This window comes from Apostichopus japonicus, chromosome 6 (assembly GCF_037975245.1).
Source record: "Apostichopus japonicus isolate 1M-3 chromosome 6, ASM3797524v1, whole genome shotgun sequence".
NCBI lineage: Eukaryota > Metazoa > Echinodermata > Holothuroidea > Aspidochirotida > Stichopodidae > Apostichopus > Apostichopus japonicus.
Genome location: NC_092566.1, coordinates 13,418,328 through 13,437,187, shown reverse-complemented (window position 1 = coordinate 13,437,187; position 18,860 = coordinate 13,418,328). Strand labels below are relative to the sequence as shown.

General features: G+C 35.4%; 1 protein-coding gene across 3 annotated transcripts in view; it reads right to left on the bottom strand.

Moving 5' to 3' along the window:
* LOC139969031 (calcium/calmodulin-dependent protein kinase type II subunit delta-like) overlaps positions 1-18,860 on the bottom strand; it is a 107,476-nt gene that overhangs the window by 72,351 nt on the left and 16,265 nt on the right. For all 3 annotated transcript variants that reach the window (XM_071973730.1, XM_071973731.1, XM_071973732.1), the window contains exon 3: positions 3,453-3,512. In XM_071973730.1, coding sequence (XP_071829831.1) covers positions 3,453-3,512 — 60 coding nt within the window. The remainder of the gene's footprint in view (positions 1-3,452; positions 3,513-18,860) is intronic.

Genomic DNA, 18,860 nt, shown 5'->3' with positions numbered 1-18,860 from the left:
CACGCTTGATTTGTGTACAGTCTATATGGCAGTTGTACCAGGCAGTTGCATCACAACTCCCTGGTTGTACCAACGCAAAGTCTTGAATCTATTTTTAGCCACGGCTCATAACTAAACCAGCATCTCTGATTGGTTGAATTCAAACTAGTGGGTTTGGGAACTGAATGCGATTAATTTTGTATGTGGAATACTCGCCAATTAACGTTTTTGGCAGGGAAAAACTTGGCTAATATCTTAATTTGCTGTTTTGTGATTTGATGTATGTAAAAAACTCGATGGACATGTCAAAAAAGTAGAAAACGGCGACCAAACGCAAAATGCTCATGAATAAACATACTATTCACTGATTGGTGGAATTCAAACTAGTGGATTTGGAGATATGAAAACTTTGTCGAGGACACTTTTACTCGTTATCGACATAAGTCGTTAATTACTCGCTAATTAACGCTCTTGGCAGGGTGAAACTTGGATGGTATCTTAGTTTGCTGTTTTATGATTGATACATCTAAAAAAATCGATGCACATGTTAAAAAGGTGGAAAAAAGCGACCTAACGCAAAATGCTGCTTTAACAACTACTATATTATTTGTAGCAGTTTTGTACTGAACCTTGAAAGATTCTTACCAACCCAAATGTCAAATTCCTGAGTTATAACTTGCCATTCAAGAATCAGATAATGCAACACAATTTTCAGAAACTGTGGTAGTAATAATATCTGATGCATCTGTTGATTACTTATCTTTCTTCTGGTGAACACATTTCAGACATGAAATAGGCTTTATCCGAAGAGGTTAGGCTAGTACTACATATACAATAATACTGTTGGTTAGGCCTCAGTATTTTCATCAACAATTGGAAGAAGTCTACATGTGCATTTTTGTTTCAACTGAACAGATATGAAATTTTAACATAACATTATATGAAAGAAACAATTTTATTATGGATGAATATCATTTTTCCATATAACACAGGCTTTGTTGCAAGTACAGTACTTAGCAAATTTTTCTCAGGCTGGGGAAGGGGCATGATGGGAAGTGAACTCACATAACTATATGTATTGTCAAGGTCCCTACCTCGTTTGATACTGATGTACGTCAGAATCTAGAGATAATCTCTTAAACAGGAGTGATGAGTTTTTCATCAGATTCCAATCAGAAAAAGCTGTGTATTTAGTGTCATGGATGAGTTAGCTACACAAAGTCTTCCTTTTCTACCTGGCACAGTGCACAGTGTATCGTATATATGCAGAGAAAAATCTTGGCAAATCCCCTAGAAATGTTTGAACCATATAAGTAATGGCTGTTCATAATGTAGCCATGACAATGTACTATCAAACATTCAGTAAACATTTTTGTTTCCATCGAGTTTCAGGTCATGTTTGGGAGTATTGATTATGAGGATGGGTTGGATAATACTAAAGAAATCACATAATGCAACAAATTGTGGGTTCACAAAAGGTATGCTTGTCCGTCATACAGCATTTATACCGTTTTGCATGCAGAGCTTATAATGTCACTGATTTTTTTTCCTTCTTCATGGCATGAATGATGGAAACACTGACTACACATAAAGTAACAATGCTGCACTACGGTATACTACCAACATGTAGTTAATGCTTTGAATATAATAATAATAATATTTCCCTTGCTTTGTTAGTCCTTTCACTAATTTCAAAACCACACTAGAACCAGGCCCGGGTAGGCTATTCATTGCGTACAATAGGCTGTTTCATTCAGGTGAGATTCCTATTGTATTGTACACAATATCCTGAGCCAAGAATAGATCGTTTTCGGAGACTTCGGAGGTTACTGAGTGACATCATCAGGAATATTCACACTTCACAGGTTGAACTTCCGTTACTTGCGGATTGGGAGTTTGAGTTTTGCGGTGGCCTCTACCTCATTCATGTGAACTGATTCATTATAATACAAACTTTTGCTTCCGTATAAACCCCACCAGTAATAACGGTAAATTTTCATAAATAGTTTTCACCCAGACACTCCAAGCTCCATTGGATTACACATTAACAATGATCTCATACATTAAAATGTTCATGATCTTCCATACCATCACTTAAATATACCTGGGAAACTCTCTTTAACCCTCAGCTATCTGCACCCTGGCATGATGCCCTAGATTTTTGTCAGGACTTGATTATTTAAACAGTATTGATCAACCACATTAATCAATACCAATTGAAGCAAAAATAAACTATGAACTTTTGGAGCGACATTGCAGCTAAAGACCTGACAGCATTGATACAATACATAATACTGTACAGGTACAGTATACTGCAAGACTGGCACAAGGAACATTTCATTGGGTTGGTTGGAAAATTCAAGATCTCTCTAATCATTCTCAGAAGAATATTCACCCATATGGTAAAAAAAAAACAAAAAAATATGGATATTGGGAAACTTAGGGGAATGCATTTATTGATCATTTTAGTCCTTTTGTACTATCTATGAAAATGTCATTTGGGGGTGGAGGGGAGGGCCCTGGATTGATCCTTGGGTCTACTTCTCAATTCTGGACAAAAGTTTCCTCGGAAATGTCTTTAGGTGAAATCCCAGGAATAAAAACTAGAAAAGGTTACATAATTGCTACAAAAATAAATGATGAAACATCAACTGTGGTGATATCTTGAGGTAGTTTTTTTTAGGTTTATTTGTCTAATTTTGGCATCGGTTATCACTGTAGTCATAATTGCAACAAGCAGGAGATAATTGTAAACTTCCAAACTGCCATAATCTTTGCTTACCTTTGAAATCCATGTAAATACACAACCCACATGAATGATGTTATACTATAACACCAAAATACATCAGCCATATTTTTAGAATGCGTAAATAAGCACCAAACTCACACTGACAAAAGCGGTAATCACATGAGAATGTGCTAATGTCTTTTATGTTATTATTCTAAGAAGGGGCAGCACTCTTCACATGACTTGCTACCATTGGGGCTTACTATACAGCTCTTTAAGTTCAGTCTTGATTGACCTTAGGACTCTATAACCTAAATAACTGGCATAGCCTGTGGTTTCACCTTAAAGATTCACTCCAGGGAGACAAATTCAATTCATACTGACAATTATGAGGAAAGACCTAGGATGATGAAAAAATGCAGAAAGTTTACAATTAGGAATAGATCGAACTTACTTATTTGACTAAATGAATATAACAGTTTCCCTATTTATCTCCCTCTGCAAAAATGTTCAGCCAATCAGTCACAAGATCCATAATGACCAGAAAGTGTTTTAGCAAAATAAAATTGCCCTAAGGAGTATTTTAGGAGAGTGTTTTTAGTCACTGTAAATATGGAATATTCTGTGCCTTGAAATGGGAGTTACTACTTTAAGTTTTGCTTGTCAATACTTGACTTAAGGAAATCTTTATCTGGAATCATCAGGAGTCTGCCATGGTTTTATGACTACGTGTACATATACTTACCTATATTAGTATGCATCAACTTTCGGCATATCCTGGCTTCTCTCTCCAACTTTTGAATATCTGCACGGATGAAAAAGGAGAAAACAAAATAAAGGTAACTGAGATGAAGAACCTGTATTTTACTCCCATTAAAGGCTACTAATGCATATTCCAACAGAAGTCCTTCCCCCGGGGGGTGAAGGTGGCATAAAGCTACAATTATTTGCAATTCAGATTACAGATCACCAGCAGCTACTGCAACAGAGTACAGTATATGCAATAAAACAGCCATCTTTGAATAGGATGGTTGGCATGGCAATCTTAACTGTCTGTACACTATTATAAGGTGGCCTAACTTTTCTTAGAGATACCGGTGGGATGCAGATGAACTTTCAGTCATTTTTTGTTTCTTTTTAAAGTCTTCCCTTTCATTCAACTCCTGGCAGTCCTGGGGATAGTGAAATGTGTCAGTATGTTACAGGGTAATACGTTTACATACTTAACATGCAAACACATTGTAGTCCACAAGCTGCTGGTTGGTAAAGCAACTGGCTAAGAAAGTTGCTCTAACCACAGAATAAAAGAAAAGCACACACCGTCTGCCAATTAAGAATTAATGAGATCAGGACATGTGGCTAGTATTGTAGTGAGACTAGTGAGTAGTGATTATTGAGGCTCCATTAAGATCATTTTACAACCCTTGGAACAGTTCTACAGAGAGGAAGGAAGGACTAAGTGTTTCTTTTAAAGTGAAAATACAACAGCAGCTATCAAATGTAATTTTAAAGTGCTATCCACAGCTACTCTCCGGGCACCATTAATGAACATGTATACACTAAAGAACGACGATGACAATGTTTCAAATGGAACTACTTTAATGCGCAGTTTTGTCACTTGTTACGCCTTCTGAGGAACAAACATCACAACAGTTTCCCAATAATTCTTTGCACTTTTTCTTACTAATTCTTGGCTACATGCATGCATGAGCTGGCTTTGGGGGCCTCATGTCTTGTCAAGTTTCAACTTTGCAGGTGTATTTACAAAATTTTTCTAACACCTGAAGTCCTGATGTTGAGGCAAAGACGCTTCTTCACCCAGGCAACGTGTTGAGACTGAAGCAAATGGTGGGTAATTTATACTGAGCAGAAACAATCACTTTGAGATGCGTGCCTAGAATGAGTCCTGGTGTAATGAGCTCGATATATACTGTACATATACTGATGGAATGCTGCAGACCTCAAGTACTCAAATTTACCTTTAACAAGTAACAGGAAGTTAGTTAAACACGGCTTAAGTAGCAGACAATTTATGCGAGATGTTGTACAGGTCTACAACCTCAATTAGCAGGAGAGCAAATTTCTTTAAAAAATGTGGTATATAGGTTAAAAAGTACAAGTTCAAAGGACAAGCTTTAGCTGATATGAAGGGAGTTAAGATTAACTCTTTATAACAAGCATTCAAGTATTCATTGATTCTTTTCAAAGGAGATATCAATGCTTTGCCATCCTTCAGACTTACTTATCACAAGTATTTGTTCCAGCAGGCTTAGAAGTATTATAACTTTGTAAGATTCACAGCTTAAAACTGATATTCCTGTGGCTGAAGATGATTGCTTTAATGTGGTATATAGGTTAAAAAGTACAAGTTCAAAGGACAAGCTTTAGCTGATATGAAGGGAGTTAAGATTAACTCTTTATAACAAGCATTCAAGTATTCATTGATTCTTTTCAAAGGAGATATCAATGCTTTGCCATCCTTCAGACTTACTTATCACAAGTATTTGTTCCAGCAGGCTTAGAAGTATTATAACTTTGTAAGATTCACAGCTTAAAACTGATATTCCTGTGGCTGAAGATGATTGCTTTAATGTGGTATATAGGTTAAAAAGTACAAGTTCAAAGACAAGCTTTAGCTGATATGAAGGGAGTTAAGATTAACTCTTTATAACAAGCATTTCAAATATTCATTGATTCTTTTCAAAGGAGATATCAATGCTTTGCCATCCTTCAGACTTACTTATCACAAGTAACTGTTCCAGCAGGCTTAGAAGCATTATAACTTTGTCAGATTAACAGCTTAGAACTGATATTCCTCTGGCTGAGGCTGATTGCTTTAATGTGGTATATAGGTTAAAAAGTACAAGTTCAAAGGACAAGCTTTAGCTGATATCAAGGGAGTTAAGATTAACTCTTTATAACAAGCATTTCAAATATTCATTGATTCTTTTCAAAGGAGATATCAATGCTTTGCCATCCTTCAGACTTACTTATCACAAGTAACTGTTCCAGCAGGCTTAGAAGCATTATAACTTTGTCAGATTAACAGCTTAGAACTGATATTCCTCTGGCTGAGGCTGATTGCTTTAATGTGGTATATAGGTTAAAAAGTACAAGTTCAAAGGACAAGCTTTAGCTGATATGAAGGGAGTTAAGATTAACTCTTTATAACAAGCATTTCAAATATTCATTGATTCTTTTCAAAGGAGATATCAATGCTTTGCCATCCTTCAGACTTACTTATCACAAGTAACTGTTCCAGCAGGCTTAGAAGCATTATAACTTTGTCAGATTAACAGCTTAGAACTGATATTCCTCTGGCTGAAGATGATTGCTTTAATGTGGTATATAGGTTAAAAAGTACAAGTTCAAAGACAAGCTTTAGCTGATATGAAGGGAGTTAAGATTAACTCTTTATAACAAGCATTTCAAATATTCATTGATTCTTTTCAAAGGAGATATCAATGCTTTGCCATCCTTCAGACTTACTTATCACAAGTAACTGTTCCAGCAGGCGTAGAAGCAATATAACTTTGTCAGATTAACAGCTTAGAACTGATATTCCTCTGGCTGAAGATGATTTCTTTCATATTAGCAAAATTACTACAAAAAGGCTGCATCTTTAGATCAATACCACATCCTCATAGAGATTTGTCTAGATGCTATATATGGGAAGATATGAATTATGATATGATAATATGTAAATGCATCTGGCAACAACAGAGTGAATGATATCGTCATGGCAATTGAGGTGAGAAAATCTATTTGTCTGTCTTAATAATGCTTCTTTTCAAGGATAAATCAACAAGAAAGATTATAAAAGCCTTAGAATTAAAAACTTTGAAAGACCGTCTACCCCTGATGACCTAACAGACCACCAACTGTAAGTCACTTCTCAGAAGTAAGGAAGGTTAAATAGACAATCAAAATAAGTTCAATTCAAACACTCATATCTTGAGTTTGGGACAAGCTATTGAGATCCAGTTTTCAATTAACAGTGGGAAATATTTTTTCTCTTCGATATGAGTGTGACATTGTTTACCACTGGAATATCCCTTGAAACTTGAAATCTAGTAGTTTTTCACTAATTTTATAGTTCATGGTTGAAAGTGAAATTTTTGTTCATGGTGTTTCTCTTTTCATGGTGTTTCAAGGTTTCATGGTGAAACTATTAAAATTTAAGATCACACTCATCATTAATAGGCTTGCTCATAATCTATTATTTTATTCTACGAAAGAACTAAACCAATATGTACTGACAATATGTATATTATCTCTTTCAAGTAAATATGTACTTGATTAGGATAAATATTCCTTTAAAATGTGATTAAACTTTTAGTACAATGTGTCCTCATGTTTCTCTACTTCTCCTGTTTGTTTGAAATTATTTTTGGGTGGAAGAAGGTTGTTATATTTTGGTTTGTTTTTGTTTTGTATAAATGGTGAAAATTGTAGTTACCTTATGTTAACTTCATTTCCTTTGTCTATTTGTGCCTCAGTATTGCTTTCCCCCTGCTTGTTATTTTCAAGCAGTAATTTAAATTTTACCTTCAAAAGAAGTCTTTTTACACAAAAACTATGCATTTATCCACAATCCTGATATAACTTTGCAGTTTGCACTATACACCTATTTATTGGTCTAGTTTTTTTCTTGTGTGGGTGAGATCACATAGGTCGACAATTTGCATAATGTGATTGCACGAAGCAATTAGGCAAAAGTTATTTTGGTATGTTCATCCTTGGTGTTTTGAGGCCGACTTAGATCTTTGCATGCTATATTTGTCCCTTAATATCCAAACTTTAGGTGTGTATACAGCATAGTATGGTTGAGCTTGTGTTAACTTTGTCCTTAGCATTCACAGTTACTCCTAAATATTGTCAAGATTGTAAATTCCTGCCTCTCTATTTTTGTAACATTCACTATGTTAATTACAATATTCACTTTAGTAATAAGTGGGAAATGTTTTTCCAAAAAACTGTTTTACTGACTTTAATAAGACTGCGTAATCTAGTTTTTGAACATTCCAGAATGATTTAGCATTTTAAGCCATAGTTCTGATTGTTTGAAAAAGAAGAAATTTATTTCACAGTTTGCGATTGAACCTTTTAAGATTCACCCCCTACAGATCATATTTCCCAATACATGTGATCAACATATCACAAACGTTACTAATTCTGAGAGCCACGGTCTCCTACTTTTACACAAGTAATAGTGTCATTCCAATTTTAGGGTTTCTGACGTTTTTTTAACACTGTGTGTTTTATGTTTTAGCAACATTTTCATCCTGGTATCCATTTTATATTTTGAATCTGCTTTTAGTTTTGAACTCGTTTTGACTTTGAAGCTCTTGTTTTTACCCAATTTGCATTGTAGTTTTTATGATCAGTGGCTGAATAAATACCTATCTATTCCATGTGTCTGAGAGCCACGGTCTCCTACTTCTATGTTACAGTTACAAGTAATAGTGTCGTTCCTCGTGTCTGAGAGTGACTTTGTCCAATATCTACACCTAATCACCAGAATACCTAGTCCCCTGCCTTGTGCAGATAAATCTGTATATATAGTGCCCTTGACATACTCAAAACAACATTTATTAACTCTATAGTCTGGAGTGGAATATTGCGACCAGCTGACTGAGTGACTTCGGAATGTTATCATGACCAAAGTCTCGTGCTTCATCATACACCGTTGTTGTGGTCTCCATGCAGACATGTCCTGGTACACCCGACATGTATCCAAATGTTAGCATATATATCACACTGATATCTAAGGACACAGCTGCTGTCTTCTGCTTTCAGTTGATATTCATGTGCTAAAAGTATATAATATTAATTTCCTCCTAGAATCCAAAATCAGAACCAGTCTTCCAAAGACCAAACAGGCAAATAGTATGGTGAGCACTGATTAATCTATTCATTCATCCATTCATTACTACAGTTAATTAGGAAGGTTGTACTGTAACTAACGAATGTTCAATCTTCCTAATAAAGTGTACCCTAACAAGTCTTATTGTAGTCAACACAATTATAATATCCTAGGCTGGTAAAAATTGTGGAAGAGACAAAAATGGAACTTTCCTGAACAATTTGTACCTGAGACAAAACATTTTCAATATGACAGACGTTGTGATGATCATGAAAACTGACCACTAGAGACTAAATCTTTACTTTGAAATTCATTTCTACCGAAGATAAGCGACCCACAGCAACACACAGTATGTTCCAATATTGGATTTGCACTGCAAAACACCTCTCTGGGAGACTGTAGGAATGACACAGCATAGTCGCCCTGGAGGAGACACATATGTACGTATATATTCTAAGTGATGAAGATATCTGCTTGCAGGTTTCATTAACTTATTAATAATTCAACCAGTCAGCTAGACATATCTTGAGCACATGAGTGTTTTCTAAGCTGACTATATATACTCTATATGCTGCTTGTGTAATATTTGCATTTTCGGAAATATTACTTAAATTCAATGTCTTATTGATAACTGCTGATTCATGTATCTTTTATACCACTGGATTAATATAGAGAGAAGACAGGTAAGAGAGAAATGAAATTAACATTGGATTTAATTGGATTTAAGTAAACTTTTATGATGAAAATTTCTCTTTTTTTCAATGTTTTCTACTGTGGAAAAGCTGTCAACATGGCTGGGTTGATTGATTGAATTTCATTAAATCTTCATGAACCTTACTGGTTTGCGGAGTAGCAGGAGACCAACTGATGCCTGTACAAACATACAGCGAGAAAAGGACACACACTAGTGGAACTTTCTTGAACATTTATGAAAAACATGAAAAACTTAAGAAGATACAAAGTACTTCAATATAGGTGAAAGAAAATCTTGTTCCTGAAGACAATCACTAAAATGTAAACGAAGTGAAAAAATTCTTGGGGATGAAAAGTTTGCAGACAATTCAGGTATCTGTCTTCTGTAATAGGAAGGAGAAGGTGGACGGTGTCCCGGAAGTGGAATGTAGGGGGGCACAGTGATAAAACGTTCCACTCATGTAGTTTGGGTAGATAAGAAAGTGTTTATGTAGATTGGAGATGATAAAGAGAGGAGTCAAATAAATATATAAGATATAATGACTTTTAAGAAAAAAAAAACAATAATACTGGTAGAATTTCAGTATTTACTAAATGTTTTTTAATAAGACTCTGGATTCTAGTCATTGATGGTTGTTATGTTTCCTAGAATGTATTTACACCAAAATGAGTGAAAAAAAGACCTTTTGTTTATCAGTAATTTACTCTTATTTCAATTCTTTGTAATTCATAGTACAACCTTACTGCCAGCTTTGGTGGATTGCAAAAAGGACAAAGCCTTTACACAAATTGTTTACTATATTTTAATTCTACAAGGAATAGAACCATGAAGACACTATCATGTTTGGCTTGCCTCATTAATACTACACAAAGGTAATTTCTTTTCCGTGAAATCAACATTTTGACCTTCGAACCTGTCCGTTGTCACAAGCAACACAGGTGTCAAATCTTTGCCAGACGTACCACCGACCCGGTGTGTGCAAACAATTCACGTCAGACCACACGCCCATGGACATTGATGATTAGCTTTCAACACCATTTCTCTCAAGCCGACCGTTATATGGAATTATTTACCCAAAAGCCTCCCAGTTTGATCAAAATCAACACACTCCCTATGAATAACTTATCCAAATCCATTCATACGAAAGACAATTTTCCAATTATCGTACCTACAATCGGCCCTAAAGTGGGTTCATTGAACCGGCTGAATGAGCCTTAACTTCCACTACTACTCCCCGTCTCCCGTTAATCACTTCACTGAATTGATGCTCATTTGATCGTCCATAATGCTCTGTGAAATTATAAAATGCTATTAGGGAGTAGCACTGTATCCCGGCCACACATTTACTCCCTAGCTAGGTTTTCTCTCTGCACCGATACCACGTTAATGAGTATAGGGCATAGCAGCATGTTACTTTCGTCCTCTGTGGAGTGATGTGTGTACGTACCACCATTGCCACAGCGTCTCAGTAGCAAACACAGCTCACCGTTCTCAATTGCTCGGATAATGAACGAATGAAATGACAGGTTAATCGCATTGTGGGAGCTATTGAGAGGCGGGTTGCTCTTCACATGAAGCTAAGTAGTCGACAAATATTGAGCTCTAACACTTAAAGCCTTTGCATGTGTAGTGCAGTAAAAATGTATTTCAATTGAGAGTTGGCACTCTGAGCTAGGATGAGAAAGTCTAGAAATAGAAATCAATGTGAAAACTAAAAAACATTAGTACTCCAGTTTAAAGGTAAAATAGACCAGATAATATCATCTATACTACTGTTTGTTCCATTCATTTGTTTACTATAACAAAACATCAACACATACATCAAGAAAATAGCAAGTCATACATGTAGCCTCTTGCTATAACACTGCTATTGTCACATTTAATGTTGCAAGAATGTTAAGGTAAAGGCTAATGTTTTAAGATTGCTTTGTGAAGTCTTGATTGGTTTAAGACTATAGTAGTCAAGTTATAATGTTATGGGATTCCTATAATTAAGTCTAATATGGAAAGACTGCTTAAGTTACAGTAAGCCTGATCTTGTAAGACTCCTGTAGTTACATCTTATATTGAAAGAATGCTATCATGAAGTCTAATGTTGTAAGGCTATTGTAGTTAAGTCTAAATGTGGTAAGACTGCTCAAGTTACAGTAAGTCTAACCTTGTGAGACTCATGTAGTTACGTCTACTGTGGTCAGACTGCCGTCCTTACGCCACTTGTTTAGTAACTATTTTATTTGTTGTGCAACCCAAGTTCCAACCTGACGTCCTCTTTTGTATAAAGGTGTCCACGTTAGGAGTACCAACTCTGTCTTTTCCCAGATGTCAGCTTGCCAGCACATGACCTATAGACGCTAGTTACTTATTTGCATGCAATACATGCAATACAAAGAAACAGAAATGGTGGTGAGAAAAGGGACATCTTTGGGGACTGCCTTCTGTCTATTTAACATACATATTCATTGGATGCTTTAGAAAATTGAATGGACTCAATATCAAGCAATAGCTCAATTATTTATAGAACGAAAAGTACACTGTAGGTGACAAACAATTCCAGCTTCATAAAGGAATGTAGGACAAGGTGAAAGGTTGCTCTCCTCCAAATAATATAAGCTAGCAACGTTATCATCTAGATGGTAGATCCACCCTGACACCCCCCACACGCCCCCACACCTGGCCAAACAGGTTCCTATGCTTCAGTAGGTAATCACAGCAAGCTTCTGTTGAAAGACAAAAAGTTCCATTCCTATGGTAAGATACTGAGTATTGGTTAGCATTATTTCAACGGTAAAGACGGTGGTCCATATTCTGAACACAGTAAAATAGGGTAGTACTACTGGGTAGTTCACGTGCATTGAATATGTGTCAATTTAATGCAAAATGCTACAAAAAACAAACTATAAAAACCATATATATAGCTTTTCTATCTTTGCTAATGCAATTAGGGTTTAACACTCTGAATACTACACAGTTGGTACAACATAGAACTTATAAGTACATGAACAAATAGTGTGTAAAAAAAAGTTAATGAATGAAACAATATATATGTTCCAGTTAGCAAGCAAAATAATCAGTGACAGCCCCAGATTTTCCAAAGTGGGAGAGGGAACCAAGTGAAGGGCAACCAAACTGTTTATGAGGGCAAACATTTTGGATGTGCCAATTGCACCACCACCTGCATAACGTGCACATCCTGGTCAAATTTATAGGGGGACAGTGGGCTACATCCTCCGGCCCTCCTCATACTGGATCAGAGCAGCAAAATTGCAATTTATTATTAATTACAATGTTTTGCAACATGTTTACTTAAACCTCACACAACTATGAAGATGCAGTTGATGGCATCAACTCTATATTTACTAAAAAAAGGTATTCTTGTTTTCAGCTGTTCTTTCTTGACACTTCCTTCAAACAAATGTCTGCACATAACCCCTGAACAAAAATAAAACAGTGGACAGCCCTAGGAAGATAAACATAACCAATAACAATGTCCTTGCTGTTGCTCTCATTCTTTGTCAAATTAACAATATCCGGCTGCCGAAAATGATCATGGAGATCTATCACACACACACTGGCCACTTACAATTAGCTTTTATGATCACATGATTCAATTGGCAATGCAAAACTTGATTTACATTTTCCATGATTATTTATGATAACGATCATAAACCATGATTACGATGGATTATGATGATTATTATTACGTTTAAGATTATGGAATAAATTTATTAATCATATCCCCAGATGTTGGTTAATTCATGGACAGTACTGTCCATTGTAGTTACCACTCGTGTTTGTTCTGTAGTTCGTGGTTAACATCTAACATTATAGAGCATGTAACATTAACAGAGCTTAAGCTTTAATGAAATGAGGACTTGAAGATCCAATCCATCACAATTAATGGAATAAAATGCCCAAATTCTAAACACTCAAACTGCATTAGGAATGCTCTTGTGTACCATCTTGATTTTATCAAAAATTACACAATTTTACGTTGCAAAATTTAACATTATAATTGAATCCATAAACAGTGTACCCTAAGTGAGCATAGCTTCAATAATTTACAAAAAAAGGGTTGCTAAAACAAGCATCACTGCTGGCAACAACTAGAAAGCCAGTTGATTTTTGTGATTCCTTACCATACAATTTGCTCAAAATTCCAAGTTACTATCTGACTAATGTGGAGCAAGTGAGTTAAATTTGTCCAAGAATTAAGTGAGAACCAGAAAAGATCAGAGATTTTCAGCTCTTATTTGTAGCAATCCCTTGTGGGCATCAACCACTTAATTCATTGGTAGGACTTGACAGTATAGAATTTATATTCCAAAATGTTTCAATATCCAGAATGAGTGAGTAATCTTCCTATGTGAAATACAGATACGTAGACTTAATTGTCTGTTGGTGAAAGCTACCAGGAATCTTAGGAACCCTCATATCTTGCCAAAATATAGAATTCAACTTAATAAGAACTCTTTCATCTACCGTGCTGCAATATACATTCAATTTGGTAATTTGGAACCTCTCATTTAATTTTACTCATTGTTTCACCTAGTTCTAGTAATGTACATAGTTTTAACGCTTTCTTGATGTGCAATCATTTGAACATCTTATCTATCATGGTTTTCATATTTATTTATTTTTAGTTTGACATGTGTACTCCTTTTTATAAATATGCTATATTTATACTGGTTTCAATAAATGAAATGAAATGGAATAAAAGAACATTTTCTTTTACCAATTTTGAGCTAGCAAATCAGCTGTCACTAATCATCCCTTTGATAATTGTTATTAATGAATTAGATCTCTACATGACATTGTTTATACACTGTGAGATATTTTCACAACTTAGCCAAAGTAAAAGTCAACTAGTAAAGATCACAGAGAAAATGGCCAATTTTGAGACCATTCCAGATAACCTGTTGATCCCTTAAGCCATTTCTTTTCTTTTTCCACCATTTTAGATAACCTATTGACCGCTTGCAACTAAAGCCCGGGTCACATCTGCGCGATTCAACACACGATTCAACTCGCAACTAAAATCACGCGAATCAGAAAAGTTGCTTCTGAGAAGTTGCGCTGATTAGGACATTGCTCTATTGCAAATCAACCCAAATCGACGGCGCAACTTTTATTGCGCAACAAGTTGATACCCGTGTCTAACTACGCGATTCAACCTTCAATTGTATTGCGAGTTGAATCGCGTGTTGAATCGCGCAGATGTGACCCGGGCTTAAGAGGATGAAAACTCATAAGGGCCTGCTTGAATGTGTTTAAAGCCAGACTCACTCTTTGAAGCAGATTTCATTTTTCTGGAAGACTGTTAGTTTTGTTGAAGACCTACAGAGCCCCTTCACAAAACTAAACTGGACTGAATTTGACCAAGCTATGTTCACCACAAGAAATCACAATACTGGAGAATTCACAAATATATTGTAGCTTTAGTTCTAGAGTTATCATGTTTAGACTTTGACACATGTTGTCGTCATTTGACCTTTGAACTCTACCAATTTCAATAGGTGCCTAGCACTCACCAAGCGAGATCTACATACTAAGTATGAAGGTCAACAAAGATGTACTCTTTGAGTTATCGTGTTTAAAAAGTTTCTAGACTTTGACCTCTGTTGACCCAAATGACCATTGAACTTCACAGAAAACAATAGGGTTCTTGCACTCAATAAGAGGGATTCACATACCAAGTATGCAGTATATCCATCATGAACTTTTTGATTGACTGTGTTTACAAGCAAGTGTCACATACATACACACCCACGCAAGTACTCACGCATACATACTACCATCACCATCGCATAGATGCCTCCTGCATTTGGCAAGGAATCAAGACCAGCATTTTCTGTCAAATTGTACAGTAATCATATCATTGCAATTACGGTCACTGACCCTCAGCACTCAATCCTGAAGAGTAATTATTAAATTCAACATGATAGTGAATCTTATTTTGTATTTTCTGACTAGTTACTCAAAATCAAGTGATGGAAATTTTCTGTGGTACCCCCTCTTTATTATTCAATGTATGGTGCCCTGTAAAGGAGCCCCTTGTATTATTTCTGAATACTTGAAGTATTTGGTATTGAAACTACACAGCACTAAAAATACATGAATACACATGTATCTAAAACGCCTGTGTAACTCAAGTAGTTAATCACATAAACACACACAACACACTAACTTGACTGCATAGATTACTTGACTTCCTATGGCAAGTAACCAATAGGTAACATGATATAAACAAGCAGAACACCTACAGTATATGTATGGCATCGAATCAACACATTTTCTCACTGAATAATTCATCATCCAACCTAAAGTTGTTGGAGGCAATAATAAGTCTTATATATGTTGCTGAAGAGGAAGTGCAAATATGTACTAGACTTGGTAGTCCAGCCACTCCTATGTTGTAATAATTCATAATCACACCTAAAGTTGTTGGAGGCAATAATAAATAAGTCTTATATGTTGCTGAAGAGAAAGTGCAAATATGTACTAGACTTGGTAGTCCAGCCACTCCTGTCAGTCCCTGGAGATTCATGTATCATTCTATAAAAACATTTGATTGGAAAAAAACAAAACCTGGGCAAGTCAAAGTTGTTTCGTTTGGTCTACACCATACAGTATCAATATTTACTTTGTTCCTTAGATCATCTTTAGAGATAACTGTATCAGCAGTACAGTCTACAGTCTACTGCAGGATCAAATGGCACACTCTTCATATATCATAAACTAAACTGTGGTCATAATAACATGTATGTGTAGGTGTGTTATGGATTATAGCCCTTGTAAATCTTGCCAGGTTTAAAGATGCTTTTGATTTCGGCAAAGAAATTTATTCTTAAATGTCAAAGAATTTGTAATAACCAACAAAGACAAGTCATGAATGCCATATAGACACCAAAAATACATTACAGTTCATTTTCCAATTAATACTGCAATAGTTTTCCTCTTGAATGTATATATCTATATACTAGCAGTAAATTATATGCAACCTCATTTATAGTACAGTGCTAAAGCACAGTGTTCAAATATAAAAATATAAACATATATATATACATATATATCTATATATTCTTCCCTTCGGTCTTTTCCATACTTTTTTGCTTTCATCTTCAAATTGTCATAAAGATTGAAGGAACAATATTGGTCATGAAGAACTTAAAAGGCTTTTCCATCCAAATCCATTTGTCATTTACAAAACGTCAATATTGTAAAGCTACATAAAATCAATCATGTAATGGCTGCCTTGCTTTTATTACTTTTTGAGTAAGACCATATTAAGTAATGATTGCCTGAAAACATCTAACACAAAAAGAAGATCAATGACTACCACTGTTAATAAGTTTGTACTTAAGAGATTGGGCATTAGAAGAGTACACATCAGCATAATTTTTTCTCAGTTTATATACATTTCTTGGTTACTGACAGATCGGAGTGGTAAGGGCAGCTTCCATGCGAAAACAATGGGCAGAAAGATGAAAATGGGAAGAGGAAGGTATTCACAAAAATATACCTGATTTCACATCCAGTCATTCCTTAAAGATTATGAATGATTCAGAATATGTTTGGCATCCAAGGTCTTTGTTTTTTCTTGGGGGGAGGGGGGAGTTAAAATTGTTAACTATGATTGGCTTTGATAATTTGTATGGCATAAAAGATTACAACTTTAATTTTTTTCTTATAAATATATTTTGGGGAGTTGGTAGGTGAGTTCTTTTTGGTTTTCAAAGTTTTTGTTTATAAATAATACCAATGGAGACTGAAAGAGACTTAAACAGCTGTTGGTATTTGATCACAAAATTTCAACTCACTGAAGATGGACTGCTCAAACTGAGATCACAATAAACCAAACTATTAAGACAACCTACTACAGTGTACAGTATAAATGTGGAAAAATTCACATAGTTTCCCAAATGCTCAAAATCCAACAAAAAGCCTCCTTTGAGCTTTGAGGCCTCCTTCATCTTGGAATAAAAATTTTTTTTTTAATGTGTGAACTTTTCCTTCGCTCATTTTCACTTTCAGAATACTGAAGTATAAGGTATTGGTGAGACTGGTGAATGATTCAATATAAGAACTTAAATCATGGTTTGTGTACTACTTCGTGTTCTCAAGGTATGTTTTGTCTTTTCCAAATTACTGCCAAATAGAAACTGTAACTCAACATACTGGTTCACAGCTTGATATACTGCGCCCTTGTCAAACTGAACATCTAGCGGTAACCAAAAGGCACTGAACACAAACTAACAAGCTATGCTACATAGCATCACACTAGATACAGTGTGCTGCAGACCGAAAGTTCTGGAATAAATCTGCAAATTTCTCCTGCATCTAAACACTTTATTTTGGTAGTCTTGGATTCGCATGAGCAATGCTCATCCCTCTTTGATGTAGAGTTTAATCAGGTTACCATGGAAACAATGCCATATTAATATTTGACTGTTTGATACACATTTAGTAATTTGCCAGACGAGCTCGGCCTTGCAGTGTTATATTACTCCAGCAGCATAATGATAAGTTTGCCTCACAACGATTACACCAGTAGTTCCGTTGCTACGCAGTGGCATATTACTACTGCAACCGTGAAAATCACTTCAGGGGAATCTAGGATGCATGCTCAGCAGCAGCAACAGGGAATTAAACCTGGCTTGAAAAAGGAGCTCTCCCTTATAATACAACTGAGGTTTTTAGATGAGTTACTACTAAGCTTCATGACACAATCTTCTAAAAGGTACTGTGTCATTGTACGACTGACTACTTCAATGGATAGGAGGATTGGCACATATGTGTGTGCTTAAATTTGCATAAATACATAATTAGCATATACTGTGTTCAATAGAATTGTGCACTCTCTGTTACCATTCGATGAAGGGCTAGGTAGATCAGAGACAGGTTAGAGAGAATAAAGGAATGAAGTCAATCTCCTCACGTGTCCGGAAACAGCAGGTCAAACCTTCCATGATAACAATACTGTGTTTTCTGGATCTTGTGAAAATTGTCAAAATCTAATGAAATGTTATTTAAAGCAATGATAATACTCTGGAAAAACAATCCTACTTTAACAAGAACTTTCCATACACTATTCCTATAGGTGGGATGGGGAGGGAGGAACACAAATCTACAACATCAAACCCTCTATTGCTATCCATACATTTTGACTATCATCACATATGTCATCATAGTAGTTAATGTAAATTAAATTAAATGCAATTATTAAAAGTCTACAAAATTACTAGACTTTACCAAACATCAAAGACCTCAAGGATTGAAACTGATTGAGAAAAGTAATTTGTCTACTGAAGTTTTAATGACATGTTACATGAAAGATACTGGTACTGTAGTACCATACTAACTAGCGAGTTTAAACTACACCTACTGAAGTATGTTATTTACATATGTACAGTATATATATGAATGTGCTTCAGTGTATACCATGAGAAATTTCAGAGAGGTTATTAATCATTTCATATTTTTCATAGTCTGAGACTGATTTTACTTGCAATCTACCACTTCATAATTAGAATCAGTATACGCATAGATAATGAGACAAACCAAGTTCAAAGTTCATATACACAAATGGACAGTTA